Source organism: Bubalus bubalis, chromosome 22 (assembly GCF_019923935.1).
Source record: "Bubalus bubalis isolate 160015118507 breed Murrah chromosome 22, NDDB_SH_1, whole genome shotgun sequence".
Lineage (NCBI taxonomy): Eukaryota > Metazoa > Chordata > Mammalia > Artiodactyla > Bovidae > Bubalus > Bubalus bubalis.
Window position 1 is genome coordinate 6,311,656 of NC_059178.1, and position 21,472 is coordinate 6,333,127.

Below are 21,472 nucleotides of genomic sequence, written 5' to 3' on the forward strand. Positions count from 1 at the left end.
AGGGTTTGAGGGAGAAGATGGAATTTGCCCCTGGTTTTTGTTGAAGGGGACCTGGAGGGTCCCCTGCTTGGGGTTTCACGGAATAGGTTTCCCTTCAATGTCAAATTTAGATTTACAGTCTTTGGCCCAATGCATTCCTCTACGGCAGCAAGGGCAGATTTTTGGAGGTCTTTTTTTTTTCTTTTCTAACTTTTCTTTTCTTTTTTTTCTTTTTTAAATTTTATTTTATTATTTAACTTTACAATATTGTATTGGTTTTGCCATATATCAACATGAATCCGCCACAGGTATACACGTGTACCCCATCCTGAACCCTCCTCCCTCCTCCCTCCTCCAGCTTTCTTAGGGCAGTCCCTTTTTAAATGGTTCTTACCTCCACATGTAAAGCATCCTTCATTTCCCTTTCTTAAGGCAGCAGCCATTGTTTCAGCTAGCATTTGCATCTTTTGAGTTTCTGATCCTAGATTGCGACAAGCCTTCAAATAATCAATAATAGTCCCTGTCTCACGAATTGGAGCTATAGCCTTTTGATATTCCTGATTTGCATTTTCATAAGCAGGTAATTTAAGGGACTAGATCTGATAGGTAGATAGATAGAGTGCCTGATGAACTATGGACTGAGGTTCGTGACATTGTACAGGAGACAGGGATCAAGACCATCCCCATGGAAAAGAAATGGGAAAAACCAAAAAGGCTATCTGGGGAGGCCTTACAAATAGCTGTGAAAAGAAGAGAAGTGAAAAGCAAAGGAGAAAAGGAAAGATAAAAGCATCTGAATGCAGAGTTCCAAAGACTAGCAAGAAGAGATAAGAAAGCCTTCCTCAGTGATCAATGCAAAGAAATAGAGGAAAACAACAGAATGGGAAAGACTAGGGATCTCTTCAAGAAAATCAGAGACACCAAAGGAACATTTCATGCAAAGATGAGCTCAATAAAGGACAGAAATGGTATGGACCTAACAGAAGCAGGAGATATTAAGAAGAGGTGGCAAGAATACGCAGAAGAACTACAAAAAAGATCTTCACGACCCAGATAATCACGATGCTGTGTGATCACTGACCTAGAGCCAGACATGCTGGAATGTGAAGTCAAGTGCGCCTTAGAAAGCATCACTACGAACAAAGCTAGTGGAGGTGATGGAATTCCATTTGAGCTATTTCAAATCCTGAAAGATGATGCTGTGAAAGTGCTGCACTCAATTTGCCAGCAAATTTGGAAAACTCAGCAGTGGCCATAGGACTGGAAAAGGTCAGTTTTCATTCCAGTCCCAAAGAAAGGCAATGCCAAAGAATGCTCAAACTACCACACAGTTGCATTCATCTCACATGCTAGTAAAGTAATGCTCAAAATTCTCCAAGCCAGGCTTCAGCAATATGTAAACCATGAACTTCCAGATGTTCAAGCTGGTTTTAGAAAAGGCAGAGGAGCCAGAGAACAAATTGCCAACATCTGCTGGATCATCGAAAAAGCAAGAGTTCCAGAAGAACATCTATTTCTGCTTTATTGACTGTGCCAAAGCCTTTAACTGTGTGGATCACAATAAACTGTGGAAAATTCTGAACGAGATGGGAATACCAGACTACCTGACCTGCCTCTTGAGAAACCTATATGCAGGTCAGGAAGCAACGGTTAGAACTGGACATGGAACAACACACTGGTTCCAAATAGGAAAAGGAGTACGTCAAGGCTGTATATTGTCACCCTGCTTATTTACCTTCTATGCAGAGTACATCATGAGAAATGCTGGGCTGGAAGAAGCAAGATTGCCGGGGAAAATATCAGTAACCTCAGATATGCAGATGACACCACCCTTATGGCAGAAAGTGAAAAGGAACTAAAAAGCGTCTTGATGAAAGTGAAAGTGGAGAGTGAAAAAGTTGGCTTAAAACTCAACATTCAGAAAACGAAGATCATGGCATCTGATCCCATCACTTCATGGGAAATAGATGGGGAAACAGTGGAAACAGTGTCAGACTTTATTTTTGGGGTCTCCAAAATCACTGCAGATGGTGACTGCAGCCATAAAATTTAAAAGACGCTTACTCCTTGGAAGAAAAGTTATGACCAACCTAGATAGCATATTCAAAAGCAGAGACATTACTTTGCCAACAAAGGTCCGTCTAGTCAAGGCTATGGTTTTTCCAGTGGTCATGTATGGATGTGAGAGTTGGACTGTGAAGAAAGCTGAGTGCCAAAGAATTGATGCTTTTGAACTGTGGTGTTGGAGAAGACTCTTGAGAGTCCCTTGGACTGCAAGGAGATCCAACCGGTCCATTCTGAAGGAGATTAGCCCTGGGATTTCTTTGGAATGAATGATGCTAAAGCCGAAACTCCAGTACTTTGGCCACCTCATGCGAAGAGTTGACTCATTGGAAAAGTCTCTGATGCTGGGAGGGATTGGGGGCAGGAGAAGGGGACAACAGAGGATGAGATGGCTGGATGGTATCACTGACTCGATGGACGTTAGTCTGGGTGAACTCCGGGAGTTGGTGATGGACAGGGAGGCCTGGCGTGCTGCGATTCATGAGGTCTCAAAGAGTCAGACACGACTGAGCGACTGAACTGAACTGAAGCAGGTAATTTCTCTAGTTGCCTTTTTGGCTTCTCCAATTACAGTACGGGAAATAGCAGTTTCTAATCTAGCTAGAAAATCAGCATACGTTTTATTAGGTCCTTGCAATATTTTAGTGTAGCTACCTGTAGGCTCCCCTTGCGGAGTAATTTGATCCTAAGCTTCAAGGGCTACTGTTTTAATTGTTCATGTAACAAAGGATGGCACTGTATTTGAGCTTCTATAGTGTCAAATTGTCCTGTACCAGTTAGCATTTGGGGAGCACCAGCTCGAGCATTTCTGTTAGCATGATCTCTGCTAGCACATTATCCATTGAAGATATTATCCTGGTTTAAGGAGAGCTTTTATTAAAGTTCGCCAATCATGGGGAATAAAATTTCCAATAGAGGATGTTATAGAATTTAGAAGTGCTTTAGTAAAAGATGAATGTGGGCAGTACATAGTTATAGATTTTTAAATTTGTTGCATGTGATAAAAGTTAATACCCTCATATTGTGGTATTATGTGCCCTTGAGCATCAGGATTTCTAAAAACTGGAAAGGCGGAAAAACCATCAGCTTCAGAGACTTGTGATTGCAAAGCCAGCAATTCAGAAAGCCTCTGTTGTGAAGGAGAGTGAGTAGGTAGCAAATTCTTACAATTAAGAGAATGTGGTAAAAACTTATTATTGTTATTCAGAAAGGTGTTGTCAGTTTTAATGTCAAAAGGTGTCTTAGGGGAGTCATTGCCAGAATCATTAGCTTCTAGCAAGGGAGAGACTTTGGGATTTCTGCCCCCTGGCAGGGGAGGAGCGCTTGGAGCAACTGGGGCAGGGCTTGTAGGAAAATCTAAAATATTTTATGTTGTTCTAATTGTGCCTTTTGTAAGGTTTCATCATCAAATTCATATTCACATAATAAGTGTTCTGCCTGTTGCCGAATATCAAGAGGGCTAGAATTACCTTGAAATGGCAGAATCACAGCTTTAATGAGAGCCCACAGGGGCCAGAAATCTATCGGAATATTTTTTCCCTGTCTGGTGGCTCATTCAACATTCTCTGACCCATTGCCAGATTTCTAAATCAAAACTACCTTCATCAGGAAACCAAGGGTTACATTCAACCACTGTCTGAAGGCAAGCCTCTATTTGCTGGCGTGAAACTGGAAGTCCCTGAACTTTAAATAAGTGATGAAGTAAAGTAGAAAAGTGATGGGGCTTTCCAGCCGTTTGATCCATGTCTTAGTACTTACCGACCTCAATAGGCCCTTGGGGTCACTCCGTCCAAACCTGCCACGGGTACCAGGCCCCTGTTCGGGTGCCACTTGTTGAGGTCCTTTAATGGACTGGAACCTGGTGGTCCGGAGTCAGCAATAAGAAAGTAAAAGAGAGAGAGAGAGGCCAACATGCCCTGGTTTACGCAGAAAACCAATAAAGTTCTTGACACAGGGCTTGCGTCGCTCACGAAGGCACCAGGCGCCCTCTCGAGGGGGTGAAGGTACAGTGCGCCTTCTTGAGAGGGTCTTAGAAGCCCGGGCAGGAAAGTGAGTGAGCACGACGGGTTTCTACGCTCCAGAGAATTAGCTGGGTGGAGAGAGAGTGAGAGACAGACAGACAGACAGACATGGGGACCCAAGCTCTGATGAAGCAAAGGTGTTTTATTCAACATAGTGTGGGTATATATACTGTCTTACAAGGTAGCTATTTTCAGCAAACATAAAGATCAAAAGTCCAGACTTACAGATTATCAAGGAAACATAAGGCAATCCATATCAAAGAGAGAGGGCTGTAAATAATCACTTTCACCGTATGGTTCATAGAAAGGAAGAGGGTAGTAGATAGTTACTTATCACCACATGGAAAAACTAGCGAAGGAAACACATGCATTCCTCGGCCCCGGGAGCGGTTTGCCACCCCTCTTGAACAGAGGATTCATGACAGATCCAAAACAGCACACAGGAAGCCTCCTGTTAAATGCTTCCTGACACTTCTCTTGTTGCCGCCTCGTAGCACGGACTCCAGGGCACGTGGTCTTCAGTAGTTGTGGCTCGTGGGTTCAGTGGTTGCCGCCTCGGGGCTCTAGAGCACAGGCTCAGTAGTGGCAGACAGGCTTAGCTGCTCCACAGCATATGGGATCTTCCCAGATCAAGAATCGAACCTGGGTCTTCTGCATTGGCAGGTGAGTTCTTTACCACTGAGCCACCAGGGAAGCCCTGGAAAAAATATTTGACAGAATGCAATATCCATTTATTCCTAAAGCATTCAGTAAAATTTTAATGGGAACACACTGGAGACATTCCCACTGAAGTCAGAAACAGGGCAGGGATGCCCACCGTCACTGTACTCTGTGGTGTTGTGTTGGAGGCGTTAGCCAGCACATAACACTGGAAAATGCTAAAGGACGCCACAGGGAGCAGTTAGCAAAATTCAAATAGGAGACATCGCTAGGCCGAATGACTGGATTAAAAGAGATTTAAGAGACATTAACCAAATATACTTGTTTATACTTTTCTTGGATTCTTATTCTGAGTCTAAACTGATTCAACTGTAAAATATTTGAAACAGTTGAAGAAATTTGAACATTGATATTAATGATACTAAAACATTATCAGTGTTACAGTCATGGTAATGATATTGAGGATTCTTTTTTTAAGGACATGTTTTATGAAATGCTTATGAACACACTGAAATGTTCATGAATAACAAGAGAAAAACGTCTAAAATTTACATGAAAATAATCGGGAAGAAGGTTGGGACTGGTTGCAGAGTAAAGGTGAAACCAGAGTGGCTGTGAATTGATGATTGTTGTATCCAGGAAGTGGGCACCTGAGGATCACTGTGTTAGTCTGTTTATGTATGTTTAGACTTTTCCGTAATATAATTTTTTAAGTAGTTATTTGCTATTCATCCTTTTTTTTTTTTTAACCATTTATTTTATTTCTTTGGCTTGTGCTGGGGTCTTAGTTGCAGCATGCAGGATCTTCAGTTGCAGCGTGTGGGATCTAGTTCCCCTGAGTAAGGATGGAACGCGAGCCCCCTGCACTGGGAGCTCGGAGTCTGAGCCACTGGACCACCAGGGAAGTCCCTAGTTCATCTTTAATCTGAACTCTTCTTGGATATAGGTTTAAAGAGTGCATTATCACTAGAAGAGGGAGGTAGGCTTTCTTTAGATATTTTGTAGAGATTTATTTTAATTTGCATATTTTCCACTGCCAAACACTGTTACTAAAAAAAGTGTAAGTTAGCATTTAATAATCTTTGTGTTAAAGACTTGGTTTTAGATACTTATTAAGTGGGCTAAGCCTCAATTTGGCTTTAATTATTAGTGGTAGATATCAGAAGTTTAGACAAAAGGGTTATTATAAAAGTTTTAGTAACTTTTAAATGAGATAGCAATTTTTTAAGTCAAGAGAGAATTACTCCAATACAAATAAAAAGTTTAAAAAAAAGAATCACAAGGATGTATTGTACAGCACAGGGAATAAAGTCAATATAGTACAGGTTATTAAAAAGATAGGTGGAATATAACCATTAAAAATTGTTAACCACAAGTGTTGTACACTGAAAACATAATTTTTTAGAGTTTAAAAGAGAATTACATATTTACATTTCTTACTAAGATTTTTATACCAAATCCAAATGCTTTGCCTAAAGTTTTGGTTTAAATTTTCAGATGGATTTAATGCCTTTTATTAACAAAGCTGGCTGTGAATGTCTGAATGAAAGTGATGAGCATGGATTTGACAACTGTTTACGAAAAGACATGACCTTCTTGGAATCTGATTGTGATGAACAGGTAACTGAATGCTTGGGCTTGTAGAGATTATCAGTATTTGTGTCCACACACGTTTCCATCTCATGGTTTCATGTCTCTCCTTTCCAGATGATCACTTTTTTCTTACTTTTTATAACCATCTCTGTCCTCTGACCCTGTCAACTCACCCCCTTTCTTTGTTTGTTTATCCCAGCTGCACTGCAGAGAATCACAGAAGTCTTGGATTGTCCGGAAGCCTGGGTTAAGCCTTCACTATTCTTAAGTCCTTTTGTTCATTCTTGAGCTGCCGTCATACTTTCTACCCACTTAAATGACACTCCTTTATGTCTAGCCCTCACTCCCAGTGTAAACGCCCTCACTCCCAGTGTAAACCTGTTGTGTTTCCCTGTATCTCCTGCAGTGTTGTCGCAGAGGAAGTGGGGTAGTGTAGTTCTGCCTTGATCACGCCGTCTCTGTCTTTATCTTACCTGTTATTTAAAATTTTATTGTCTTAAAAACATTTTTCTTATTTAGTTACTGTACCATTGCCTCTGCTTTGTCCGCATTCCAGTATATCTTTTATATGTTCACAAAAGTTACTTCTCTAAAATATAAATCGTATTTATATTCTGATTTCTTACAAGAGTCAAATCAGTGGCTTCAGGAAGAGGATGTCATATGCTTACTAACTTTATCTACTTCCAGCTTTCTACTCTCATATCCTCTTCACCTATGGTTCAGGTCCCTAAATGGGTCATGTTTATTTCCTGACACCCAAATACAGGTCAAGTATTAAAAGTACTTACATAACTAAAGAGAGTAGTCTGAGTATTTTCTTAAGCAAATAGACCACAGTGATTTGAAATAAATCTAAATCCCATCTTCCTTTGCTCCAACCAGAACTGTCTTACTTTATTGCTTGAAAATACCGTCATGTTGTGCGCCTTGTAAACGGTGCCCTAAATTAATGTGATGATTGTATCAGAAGGGCTGGCTACAGCTTCCCTGAAATCTTCCTGCTGAGGAAACCTTCTTCCCAGGGTGGAAGCATAGAGGTATCTTCATCAGACAAAGTTTTGGTGGAAGGAAGATTGAGTGAAGGAATCAGAGAGAGGCGTCTCAGCAGTTTTGTATTTCAGTTCCCTCGGGTGGCTTTCCAGATTCAGTGAGTCAGATTCATTTAGGATGGAAGTTTAGAGGTTACTAATAGAGCTGTGAGTCCTGTTCTCTTGAGTTTTGAATCAAATAGAGTCCATTTGAGATCTAGTCTCTCCACATAACCTGTGTGCATTGTCTCCAGATTGTCAAGTGACATGGGTAGATGCAGCCACAGATAAACTGTTTCAGGAAATATTAAGCTTAGTATGTTAAAATACATAGTTTAAGTTTTAATTTGGGGGTTTTGTTTAATTTGTTTTTCAGGTGGGGGGGAGTGGATGTTGCCAGTTTTTAGGTCATGAGGCCTTAGGTTCTTAACATATAATTTTAATTAATTCTGTTAAATTTTGTTGTTATTCCTTTATAAAAAGAATAGGTTATTGTATTTCTCAAATGTCAAACTAATCAAGTTACTTTCAGCTTACTGATATTCTGTATTACATTGTTTATGTTAGGTGAATTAAATTTTTTCTGTTTAATTATTTTAATTCTCCTTAGCTGTTGTGTTACTTAAGATGTTTAACAGCCCTTTAAAAATGAGACAATTATTTTTTTCACAGCTTCTTATTACTGTGGCATTCAATCAGCCTGTTAAGCTTTATTCAATGAAATTTCAAGGGCCAGATAATGGTGAGTAATGGGCAGCTTTTCTATAAAGTAACTTTCTGCTCTATAGACCTGCTGGCTTATATTTAAAACTTTTCTTTGTTTTAAATTGTGTATAGTTGATGTACAGCAGTATGTAAGTTTCAGGTGTACAACATAGTGATTTACAGTGTTTAAGGATTATACTCCATTTATAGTTATTCCAAAATATTGGCTGTATTCCCTGTGTGTATCCTTGTAGCTTATTTATTTTATACACAGTTGTTTGTACCTCTTTAATTCCCTAACACTACCTTGCTTGTCCCTTCCCCTCTTCCCTCCTAGTAAATAGTTTGTTTTATTTCTGAGTCTGTATCTTTTTTTGTTAGATTCACTAGTTTTATTTTTTAGATTCCACATAGTAAGTGACACCATGCAGTATTTGTCTTTTTCTCTCTGACTTGTTCCACTTAGCATAATATCCTCCAAGTCCATCCATGTTGCTGCAAATGGCAAAATTTCATTCCTTTTTATGGTTGAGTAGTATTTCATTGTGTATATGTATATACTCCATCTTCTTTTTCCATTCTGTTACTGGTCCCTTAGGTTAAAACTTGTTATTAAATGGAGGTAGAGAGCTCTTGTTTTGGGAAAGAGTGAAATTGTTCTTGGAACAAAGCAGTGACATATAATGTAAGATTATTGGGACAAAAGTAATTTGAAAAAAAAGTCAACTTTTACCGTTTTCCTCTTCATCCGAAAACAAAGGAGTCCTTTCTTCCAACTAAGAGTTCTAAGTTTGAGGTAGCTGTTTTTCAGGGTGGGAACTGGGGGAGACTTATTTCACATTCTTCCTGTTACAGGCGATAAAACTAAGGCCCTAGATCCTCCTGTGTGTGCTCTAATTATAGTTGCACTTTCTTTATACATATTATGATGCTGCAAACATGATTGTGCAAATTTGGCATTTCCCATTCTGTTCAATACAGAGTTGGCCTGACTCACCCCACCCCCTTTTTTCTGTTTCTTTTTTTTTTTTTGCTGCTGGGAATGGACATGGGAGGGAGCCTGAGGTGGGGAGAGGGGGCTAGGATTTGTTGTTGCTTTCTTAGTTGATTGGGAGAAACAGTGCCCTGTTTATCAGATGGCATTCCCTTAAGTTATTTACTATTCTAAGTTTCCATGGGTTATGATTTTTTCACTAATAAAATTGTTAATTTATTCTGAAAATACAAAGTATTTGTAAAAGCAAATGCCAAAGAAATGAGTATGTAAGCAGTATGGCTATGCTGAGATTCCTCAGTCAGTCACAGGGTACTGGTCTGAAGCTAGAGAGACTAAGACATTCTACAGAGTGGTTTTAGCACTGAGCACAGCCTAATCCCTAAGACGAAATTTGGCAGTTTGTGTAGTTAATTTCCTCTGGCTAAATATTGTCACTGATAATGCTTTTCTCCTAAATAACAAAAGGTGCCAGCTGATGGCAACTGCAAGACGCAGCTCAGTGTTTCTTTTATGAAACTTCTCATCATCCTGCATGTGCTGTCAGACTCCACTGCCGCCTTGCCAGTACCTCCTCCCTGGGAGCTGTACATCCCTCATTGCCTGTCTCTTACAGTTGAGGGCAGGAACTCTGTGTATATGTTTGCGTGTGCATGTGTGTATGTGTGTTTTAATCTGGTATCCATAGTATTTAGTGTAGTTTCAGCAGGCCAAGAATATACCACTAAATATCTATTGAGAGAGGAGGAGTATGGCTGTGAAAATACTCAGACGTTCTTAAAATTTCTAAAGAGAGGTAGGTGTGTGCATATGTGGGCACGTCTGTATAGAGTGAACATAATGGTAAAGAGGACAAAGTATTATATGTTTGATGTTAGCATTTAATTTTATTCTACCGTTCTATAGGTCAGGGTCCTAAATATGTAAAAATTTTTATCAATCTACCGCGATCTATGGATTTTGAAGAGGCAGAAAGAAGTGAGCCAACTCAAGCTCTGGAACTAACAGAGGATGATATTAAAGAAGATGGTATTGTCCCTCTTCGTTATGTTAAGTTTCAGAACGTTAACAGTGTAACTGTAAGTAGTGTTTCATTCACATGTATGCAACGGGTTGTGGGTGACAATTTATGCCATCTTCAGTGTCCTAGCTGACTCAAGTTATTCTTAAAAATGGTTAACGGTCCATTTGGCTTGAAATGCATAAAAATGTCTAATGAGCTAATTAAATTTTCTTCTTTTTAATTCATCTATGTGCCCTAAAAAGGAAGGTGGATTTTTTTAATTTGTAGGTTTGTCAAATACATATATATATATATATGGCATGTATATGCCAACTTTTGTTAAAAATTTATTCTAGAACATTTATTCTTAAACCAGATACTCATTCTTCCTTCGTACCTGGTAATGAGTGAGGATACGTTTCTAAAATCCAATTTACTTTTGAATCGTGTAGTGGCCATGATCTCAGTAAAAACTGACTTTTTAAAAGCATAATTTTGTGTTACCTTAATTTACATTACAAAATCAGCAGCTTTTTAGCAGTTACTAATTGCTTTTTTGAATTCTAGTGTTAAACCCAGCACATGCTTCTAAGCCATCTGTCAACCAGAGCCCATTCCATCAGAGCAGGGGTTTAGGAGGGTTAGAGTAGAATGCCTAGAAAAAGGAGTTGGAACCAGCACAGAGTCACCGGAGCACAGACTTGCCAAAGGAGTGTAATTTCTTTGTGTCAGTAGATTCCGGTTTTGTAAATTAGAAGAATGTTATAGCTGTGTTCATTTTGGGAAGCTTTCAGTGGAATTTCACAGAATATACTTAGTGGTAAGATAAAGGATTATATTGAGTTTTGAGTAGAAGAATTTTACCTGGATGAAATTAAAGAAAATGGTTATATCAAACTGGAACACTGGTTATGAAATATTTTCTTGACTTTATTCATTTGTAACATATTTACAAATATTTGTTACATATTTGTAACATTTGTAGCATTCAATTAATAACACCTATTGCTTTATGTAGTGATGGGAGGAAGGCATTTGCTTATTGGAAAAAGCTCTTTAAACCCAGAGATCCTAATGTAATCTCTTCTGTCTTTGAGATCATTGAACATAGTTACTTTGTGATAGGTTCACAGTCTTTACTGTGTCCTATTAAATCATACTTTTAAGCTCATCATTTTAGTCAGTGACTTAAGTTCAGACACAGAAAGCACACTTGTCACTTTTTTTGATGATTAAGTTGAAATCGAAAAGACAGTTTTGATCAGAAAGTCTAATCAAAATAAGTATATGAATTTTTAAGAGAGTAAATATAAACTGTCGTGCTTAGATTAAAAAAGCATTGCAAATAAATAGAGAACTACTTTAATAGTCTACTTATTATAGACTTGAAGTTTTTAATTGGTCAGCTCAATTCGAGATGAACCTGTGGTTGCCTAAAAAAACAACAAAACTGATTTTCATCTGAAAATGGAAAAAGAATGTTGCCCAAATCAAGAGAGGCAATATTCTTAAGTAGACAGCATCTTGAGTATTATTTTTAAAAATGGAGCAAATTTAAATAATCCAGTGTATTGAAGAAGAACCTATGAGTAAAGCGTCTGTCTCCTAACATGCTGAGGGAAATTTTAAATAGAAAGTATAAAAGAAGCAAGCTTAATAAAACATGCAAGGCACAGTATGGGCTTCCCAGGTGGCTCAGTAGGTAAAGAATCTGCCTGCAATGCAGAAAGCGCAGGTTTGATCCCTAGGTTGGAAGGATCTCCTGGAGAAGGACATGGCAACCCACTTCTGTATTCTTGCCTGGAGAATCCATGGACAGAGGAGCCTGGTGGACTACAGTCCACGGGGTCTCAGAGAGTCAGACACGATTGAAGCTACTGAACACGTACAGAGACGAGCTTAAAAAAACATGAGAAGCGGAGGGTAGTTTTAGGAACTGATTTCCAGCGTGCTCTTTTTTCTTTTAACATTTTAGGGAATAGAATGAATGATGGCGTATCAGAAAGAATATAACTGCCAAGATTTTCCTCAGTAAAAATTGTGGTTTTAGTAAAATTTCAGTAACATTCTGTCCATTGTAATCTTGAGTTTCATACTCTTTCAATATTCCCTGTAAATAATTTAATTTTGACCCTTCAACATTATCATGCCAAATCATGCAGAGCTTACATATGTAAGTATTCTGCCATGATCCCCCTGGACCAGGTAAGAACAGCCGAGCAGACAGTAGAATTAATGATGCTATAGGAATCCTAGTGTAAATGTAATTTGGACTAATCCTTATAAAGAATGGAAGGTATTTTTATTAATAACCTAAGAAAATCGATTAAATCTTTGAGCATGTTTATCAAAAAAGAAGTGTAATCGTTAATGGTAAAATTATTTGTGTGTGTAGATATTTGTTCAGTCCAATCAAGGTGAAGAAGAAACAACAAGAATTTCATATTTTACTTTTATTGGGACTCCAGTCCAGGCAACAAATATGAATGACTTCAAACGAGTAAGTTTGTTTAAATGATATCTAGGAGAAATAAAAATAGTAATTTTAAAGAAATAACTTTAAAAGTATCAAAATCATATCATGAAATCTTATAAGGATAAACAGAAGAGTAGGGTCTTCTAATCACATTTTTAGATTTCTTACTAAGAGAAATCTCTAATAAAGATAAGTCTCATTGACACAGTGTCTATTAATGAATGGCATCCAAATAAGAAGGTATAAATTATTGTTTTGTTATAGAAGGTAGTTAGGGATAGTGAAAAATTGGAGTACATTAAGTCATTATTAGTGACTTTTTAAGAACTTTTGCTTGTTTATATTAAGATTTTGATTATCATTGTTTCTGATGAAAACATATTTAAAATGACAATGATTTTAATCAAGAAGAATGGGCTCCTTTGCTTCACTGAGATGCTTTCAAACCATGTCTTTGTGCTGAAGAACACATTTCAGCAAATAACTCTTCAGTGAACAGGCATATGTGTTCAGTGGCTTTTTTGGTTTGGTTTTTGTTTTTGAGGACATACTCCTAAGGTTTGCGTAAGAATTTATGTTACCATGGGACCTTTAGAAATGAGAGCATTGTACTTCTAACTGGTAACGATTCCTGAGGATGACTCTTAAAATACACAACCACAGAGCATAGATGTGCCATCAAGAACTTTATCAGTACAGAACCCAGTTGCTGTACTCAGATTAAGTGTGCAGCAGCACATGAGATGTAGGTATTGCAGTATTTCCGATGGCTGCCTCTGGCAGGTGGTCTAGAACTTGGGATGATTACTTAGAGAGGAAGCACATAAGCGTTTCCCCAGGGCTGCCAGTGTGTGGAGGAAGAGGCACCTGGTTTACCAATTTAGACCCCTGTTTTGGGAATTGAAGCCATGAAACACCCAGAAAACTCATTCTTTTTGATGAGGTTTGATTTTAATTCAGTTGCAGGAAAATAAAATTTCATAACAGTGGATGAACTTATGAAACTGGACACTGACAATAGATATTTTAACATCGTTTTCCAACTGCTGTCTTCCTGTCTCACAGCGTAGTTAACTTTTGGGAGCTGTAGGAACAGTTTTGTTCTTAGATCTGTCATGTGGGATGTTTGACATACGCATAATGACAGGTCAGAAGAAGCAGAGATTAAACATCTACGTTTTTATGATACGAAGTGTGCTGCACTGGGAAACTGTGTGAGCAGCAAAGACGTTCTGGCTGCCTGCTCTGCTCCTTTGCTTGTTTGAGTCACATGCCGTTGGATTTGGCTTGAACCGTGCCTTGCGTAGTTTGCTTCTAGCGCAATTCTTTCCTAAGATCTGTTACTCTAAATCCCGTTATTTCCTCTGGTTTCCTGGCTTCTCACCTCAGCTTATGCTACTTGATTTCCATGTTTCCTCCAGGTAACCCCTACTCTTACTTATCTTCTTACCAGCCTGCCATCCAGTTACAGTTTTTCTAGTGTGCATTAATAATTGCCCATCTCAGGATGCGTCCACCTCTTTAACATCCCCTCTCCTATCCCTAGCTCTTCCCTGGTGGCTTAGTGGTGAAGAATCCACCTGCCAATGCAAAAGATGCGGGTTCAATCCCTAGTTCAGGAAGATCCTCTGGAGAAGGAAATGGCAACCCACTCTAGTATTCTTGCCTGGGAAACCCCATGGACAGAGGAGCCTGGTGGCTACAGTCCATGAGGTCACAAAAGAGTCTGACATGATGTAGCAACTGAACAACAGTTCACATCTCTTCCAGCCTATTCTCTCTCTTTTTTGACTACCAAACTACCTTTTTTGACTCTTTAGGATAGTAGAGGTATTTTTCTTTTCTTCTTTGAGAGTATTTCTTTTTGTTCTATAATACCATATGTTTAACTAGGTACTTTTTTTACCTTATTAAAAATGACTGTAAAACAGTAGTACTCAAAACTTGATGGTCCCAGGACACCTTTACACTGTTAAAGATTGTTGTGGCCAGTATTTATCTAATACTTACCATCTTAGAAGTTAAAACTGGAAAATTTAAACAATATTTATTAAAATTATCGTGTTAGCACAAGTGATTTTTTAAAATTAAAATACTTATTTTCCAAAACAAAAACCAATTTTGTGAGAAGAACATTGTTTTACATTTTGACAAATTACTGTATACAGTCTAGTAGAATCCTCTCATTCTCATATTTGCTTCTGCATTCAGTCAGTTTTGCTATCATAAGTCATGTAGCCTCTGGAAAACTTCATTGTATATTGTGAGACAATGAGAGTTAAAGAGGCAAATAACAATTTATTTAGCATGATTATAAAAGCACTTTTAACCTTGAAGACTCCCTGAATGGGTTTCAAGGTCACCCAGCTTGGATCACACCGAGAACTGCTGCAAAAATTATGTAACAGTGTAATGGTCTTCCTTCTTGGTGTTCTGGACTTCTTAATCTTTTGCTTTTATAATGTCTGAAAAATTTTGTTTGAATGATTTTCTTATGTATATTAATGTTACATTTTCTTCCAGTAGTTTCTGAATGAGATTGCACTGCTTGTGTCCTCCGTTGTCCTGTAGTTTTATTTCTCAAAAGTAAGCTAATATTTTAGTAGTTTTCATATTGTGCCAAGCCAGCAACTTTAGCGTAGGAAAGCTACAGTTAAAAAGCAGCTTATGTTTAACTGAAATTGGCCTTATTGAGAGTCACTTATTAAAAGCCATCAGTGAGTTTGGATTCTAGTGAAGGAAATAATAGATGTGTGCTCTGATCCTTGTAGTCCCTGTGGTACTGTGTTATGTGTAGTCATAATCTCTGATAGTAACAAGTTTATATTGTTAAAGGGTAATGCCCTAATGTTTGGAATGCTAATCAATATAAATCAAAGCTTAGTTCAAGGCAGCAGTGGGCGCTCTAGGTAGAATGGAAAACAGGAACCCTGGGCATGGAACTGAGATGGTGCAAGTCCTTCATTCAAGGACAAGTCAAGTACGGCACTTTCTCTTTACTTATTTAGTCAGTTTGACTTTTAAAGGCATTCCACACAGTAATTAGAATTTAAAATTTCAATATAGATTTGGCATGTGTTTTATCAGCACAGACAGGAGAGTTACCTCTCTGTGTAGTGAAGAGAATTGTATAAAATGATTTTAATGAATGATAAAATAGAATTATGTAGCATTTTCAGTTTCTGTTTTTATGTTGCATGAGTTGTTCCTAGTTAATTTTAGTTCTCAGAATGTCATTGATATTCTCCTTAGGTTATTAAGATGACAGAAGCTAAGGTAATGCTGTTGAGTCTTGGTTGTGGAGAGAAGTCTTAGACCACCTCGCATACTCTTACAGTGTTAGAAGGTCATACTTGGCAGATTTGGGAGGCTAGAACATACCTTCCGTTTTTCTGTTTTTGGCTCATAGGAGGCATTGTGCCCAGATTATAATATATACTTAGGCTATCTGTTGTTGTAGTAAATGTATTCTATATGTTGCAGCATGAAGAAAGCTTGCCATTTTAATTGGAAGTAGATGTTTTCTTTGCAAAAATATGCTCTTCACATGGTTTGCTTTATTTTAATACAAAAGTAATAGAAGTATTCAGAACTGAGCAAAAGTGAAGGGGCTTCTGCTTCTTAGGGAATGAGGTGCATGTGAACAGCAAAGCAGATTTTCTATCGTGGTAATAGAAATAGACTTTTCTTAACTGGCCATTCACCGTATCAGCTATTGTTGTAACATTTTTGTCTTTATTTTTCAGCTTTTTTAATCCAACTCAAATGAACTAAAAACAGAAGATTTTTAAAAATGAAGTAATATAAAGATTGACCTTATCTCACTCTACTCCCCTCCTTGCTTCTCTGCTCATCTAGCACCTGTCTGCTCTCACCCTTCTCACGTTCTCGCCATTGCTGGGCAAGATTTCTACAGCTTCTGTCATCTGGATCAACCCCCCTGTTACCTAGATTGCCTCAACCATCTCTGTCTTCAGATCTCTTCTAGTCGATGTTCCTCAGTTGGCTTTATTTTGTTTGAGCTTTTGTTCTGATCTTGCAACTGGGCGCTTTAGTTTCATTACCATACCAGGTTACTCACCCAACTTTTTGTTTGTTTTTACTTTCTCCTGTCTCATTTAATTTTGTACTACATTTTGAGAAATAATATTGCAGTGAAACTTACATTGTCATAAATATTTTTAAATAGTTGGATAATGTTTTAATCCGATCTAAAGTTTGTATTTTTAGAAACAATAGAATCATTTTGGAAATCAAATATGAGCAGTTTCACCAAGTTCTTTTACATCAGAGCTAGTGTAATATATTGATTAGGCTGATATTGAGAGATACGGGTTTTCTCATTGGAACTGTAGCTCTAGAATCTTTTTGCTGATTAATTATGGGCCTGTCCTCTACTTTGCCAACACAAGTGAGTTCAAGGCCAGTTGAAAGACTTACGGACTAAAAGTTAGGCTGAGTTAAAATATTAACATAGACAATCAATGGACTCTTTATTGAATAAATATTTTTGACACTTAATTTTGATGTACCAAAACTTTTGTTTGTCAGAGGTGTAATATAAAGACTTAAAAGTGAATAAAAGAGCTTTACTGTTGGGGTGAGAAACTCCTTATTGGAATGCTGAATTTCTTCTTTTTTCCAGAGAATACACATTGGCAAGTTGAGAGTTATCAGCCTGTGAAACAGTATGCAGATTCGTGTCTTCTACTGTATCACATCTGCTAAAATGTTAATTTTTAATATTAATTGTTTTTGTTTTCTTTTGCTTAATCTAATAGCTCTGTGTTTGTGTGTTCCCAAGTGATATAATGATCAACAATGCTTTCAGTGCTTATCTGCTTAAATTCATTTGTGGTACAAATAGCGCCACCTTCCCTTCTTTCTTAGGAAGACTCCCCCCTCCCCCGGCTCTTAAAACCTGAACTTCTTACTCTCATCTACATACTCTTTTATGAGACTGTCTTCTGTGTCTTTTTTGGCTTTTTGGACTTGGTAGCACGTGGTTTCCTTGGATTAAAGAGGAGTTATTTTAAAGCAATAAAAGTGTTTTTCCTCAAGATGGGGAAAACAGCATTTCTCATAAAATGTGATTAGGAATTCAGTAGAATGGGTTTTTATCATCTTTTCCCATGAATCTGGGATTCCCAGAATCCCAAGTTCTGTTTTAGACCAGATATGTACTGAAGATCTTTGTGAGTTTTGCTTGATTCAGACGCTGCCTTTTGGATCAGAGTCAATTTAAAATATGAAAATTGTACTTACAAATGTACATAGAAATTTTGTTATATGTAAATATATGTTCAGTGGCTTGCAAGTAGATTTCCTTAGAGGCATTTCTGCCATGAGAATACATTATTATGAACTTTAGGTTTAAAGTAAATTGTTTGATTAGAATGTAGATTTAGAACCTTCCCATAGAGGCTTTGTTTTCTAGAACCATTGTTAGAAATCAGATTTATTTATTATAGTTTCATGCTACCACGTTTATAGCAACCTAGGACATTTTTTAAACCTTGCCATAGAAAATTTTTCTAATCATTGACTGAACCTAGATTTATTCTTTGTATTTTAGTAGTATATTTTAGTAACCAGGATTTTTTAAAAATAGAAACTAGGCAAAATTAGTCATTTTTAATCTGTTTTCATTGCATGTCTACATATTGATAGAAAAGTCTAGAAACCTGTCATCTTGGGCATGAAGACATAAGTTTAGCATACTCTTTTAATTCTACATTATTTTGTGATCAACATTTGATATCTAATTGCCTAAAAATAGTATGCCAATATGTTTCACTCATGTAGCATCATCTTTTTATTAACTTCTCTAAACTGTCAACCTTGTTTTGAAAAGTTGCATTACTTTTTCTTAAAACAGTGTGAAATACCAAAAATAGCCTGCATGTATTTTAGTTTTAATTTCTAGAGGCTGGGAGGGGAGGGAGTGTCACGGTTTGCTTCAACAATGAAGATACACTGCATGCCAAAGAAATGCAAATACAAAAATTAATATAGGTTTTAAAAATGATAACAGTAGTATTTTGAAAATAACTCATATGTCTAAATCAATAAGAGGTATATATAAAGTTATTTTTGTTCTTCCTAGGTAGTTGGAAAAAAAGGAGAAAGCCACTAAAGGTACAGATGACACTGGAAGACCATGTTGCAATCAGATCTACAGCTCCTGGATAATTGCTTGATTCTCGCCAGAGACTTTCAATATTTCATTCATTTCCATTACCAATAAATCATTGCTTTTGTTCAGATGGTATCACTAGTGTTTCTCTTGTAACCTTAATACATGCAGTTGTAAATAAAAATAACTACTTTTGCCAAGCTTAACTTTTGTTGTTCTAAATAAGTATTTTCTCTTTCCATTTTTGTGAAAATTGGACACCTACTGATTTTAGCAGAGACTTCAGTGTCTGATAGTGTGTTGATCAAAAGCCTGTTTCCCTCCTTAGAGGAGCAGAACTGCTTTAGGAACTGAGGCATGTACGTGTGTTGATGTGCGCACAGCACGTGATTCTGACAGGTGGACTTGGGAAGGCTAACTGTGTTAGACTCATAGTTTGTTCAACAGCAGTTGGGCATCTGGGCTATAGAAAACACCCACATTATAAACTACCAGAAATAGATTAGTTTAACGAGACTTAACTGTTCCCACCTAAGACTGTCAGAGGGAGCACAGATTTGATACCCTTTTGGATAGACTTAAAACTTGAGTCATCTTTATCAACATATGTTGAAAGGTATGTTGAAAATATATGTTGAAATCCAACAGTAGGAAAAAATAAAGTACTGTGAATTCATGAAGCAGCAGGAATTGATATCTTTTAATGAAGTATTTATTATTTTAACTACCAAATGATGCAGTGTAAATATACAGAGAACTTCGTTTAAGGTTGAAAATGAATTGGCCACGTGTATGTTTAAAAGGTCTTTCACAAAAGGCTGGCAAGACCATCTGTTCCGTATGACTTAAAAATCTTAAAACTATAATCTGGAAAGGATTAATTAATTTTTTTAATTTTTCTATTTTTAAAACTAAAATTTGATTTTTAAATTTCTCTGAGTATTTTAAAAATTCAGTGTTTGAAAAGAGTATATAAGACTTAATTTTGATTCAGTTAATAGTAAATTTGAGGGCTTATTTGTCTAGGACTATGATCAAGATACTGATTTGCCTTTGAGACACCAATGTATTTATACATGTTTCTGAAAAATAAAAATTATGTCCAGTTTTTGTGGTAATCACTTTCTGAAACCCTAGTGTCACTAAGTAATGTTTAGTTACTTTGTATGGAAGCACATTAGCTGGTCTGTGGTGATGTCTACATAGTTTATGTATTTCCTGATTATGTTGCCTTGGATCAAATGGAAACAGGCAAGAAGTAAAATAAATAAAAGTTTATAAAACACTCCTTAATAGAGACCATCTCAGATTAATCATGTCTGGAATTAAGGGCGAGATTAATATCAGAAGTTTTGTTTTACAATTTGTACATTTAACAAAACCTCTTCAGGTAATTGTTGAAACTGCCTCACCTAAAGTATTGCTGACCTCATTTTATTTATACTTACCAATTTGAAAGTCCAGTGAAAATAATTTCATATTTGTAAAGGATTGGACATCAGACTTACATTGTTTATGTGAATTTCCTATAACTCAGTTGATTGCATAATACAAACATTTCATAATTATTCAAATTGTAAACAATGAGAAGTGAATGTTTATAGGTAACTGTAGCATGTTTCACTACAGGAAGTTTTACAAATAAACATGTGTAGTTGACATAATTTAAATTACCAATCTGAAATGCTGATGTTTCTCCTATAACTGTGTGTGTGTACCACACACACATACATACATACATTTGTATATATAACACTGAATTTTTCAAATGAATAGAAAGAGCATTTAAAAAATGTAACCCTAGTTATTGTAACTGAAACCATCCATAGATAGTATTTTCTAGAAAACAGTAAGTTTATTTGTCAGACATAGCAAAAAAACAAAACCACAAACAACTCACAAAACTGTTCTCTTGATTTTACTTACATTTTACATCAGGATGCATGCATTATCTGGTGTGAAATAATAATGAAATAGCCTATCTATAACAGAAACAAAAATATTTCAGTACAGAGTCTTTGTCACCCTGAGCCTGGGGGCAGGAGTAACAGACAGGCTATCTTACTCTTAGGCCTGTGGCAGACATTTGTGGTCCATTTTGACCAAATTTTCCCCTAGGCTTGCATTGTGTTCTAGAAACTACTTAATCTGTGAGTTGAAAACTGTCTGCTATCTTTGTCTCAAGGCTGGAGGCCGTATACTACATACCAAAGGAAAACAGGAATACTGTGTTCACTTAGCTCTAACACCTCATTTTTAGAAGCGAAAGTGTATTTTAGAAAGTTTGCCAAACACACATTGTATTTTGTAATATTCATATAGTATGTTTGTTAGGTAAGTGATTTTAACATACAAATGTTTTATTCCTTCACTAAAGCCTATTGCCTATGGCAGAATATTGATCTCATCTTAAGCATCTTTTAGCTTCAGGTTTTTAGATTGATTTTTTAAAATATATTTTAAAAAATTTTATTGGCATATAGTTGATCTATAATGTGTTTTAGGTGGATAGCAAAGGGTATCAGTTATGCATATATCCACCTTATTTTTTAGATTTCTTTTTAATGTGGACCATTTTTTCAGTCTTGACTGAATTTTTTACAGTATTGCTTCCGTTTTATGTTGGTTTTTTGCCCAAGAGGCATGTGGGATCCTAGCTCCCTGCCAGAGATCAGGGATTGAGCCCACACCTGCTGCACTGGAGGGCCAAGTCTTCAACACTAGACTGCCCGAGAAGGTCCCACCTTTTAAAGGTTCTTTCCACGTGCAGGCCCCTGCAGAGCACCGAGTCACCTGTGCTGCACAGCAGG

General features: G+C 37.1%; 1 protein-coding gene and 1 long non-coding RNA gene across 3 annotated transcripts in view; both read left to right on the forward strand.

Annotated features, from left to right (window-relative positions):
• Positions 1-18,790, forward strand: part of TXNL1 (thioredoxin like 1) — a 43,084-nt gene extending 24,294 nt beyond the window's left edge. The window contains exons 4-9 of one of the 2 annotated variants that reach the window (XM_006055282.4): positions 6,222-6,344; positions 8,021-8,090; positions 9,954-10,126; positions 12,446-12,550; positions 17,172-17,214; positions 18,633-18,790. In XM_006055282.4, the coding sequence (XP_006055344.3) occupies positions 6,222-6,344; positions 8,021-8,090; positions 9,954-10,126; positions 12,446-12,550; positions 17,172-17,210 (510 nt within the window). In that variant the 3' untranslated portion in view covers positions 17,211-17,214; positions 18,633-18,790. The remainder of the gene's footprint in view (positions 1-6,221; positions 6,345-8,020; positions 8,091-9,953; positions 10,127-12,445; positions 12,551-17,171; positions 17,215-18,632) is intronic. The other variant, XM_006055284.4, reaches the window with a different exon arrangement.
• LOC123331240 lies at positions 14,191-16,992 on the forward strand. The gene is made up of 2 exons (XR_006547786.2): positions 14,191-15,112; positions 16,273-16,992. It is a non-coding gene; the product is annotated as an uncharacterized LOC123331240 (long non-coding RNA).
• Positions 18,791-21,472: the final 2,682 nt, after the last annotated feature.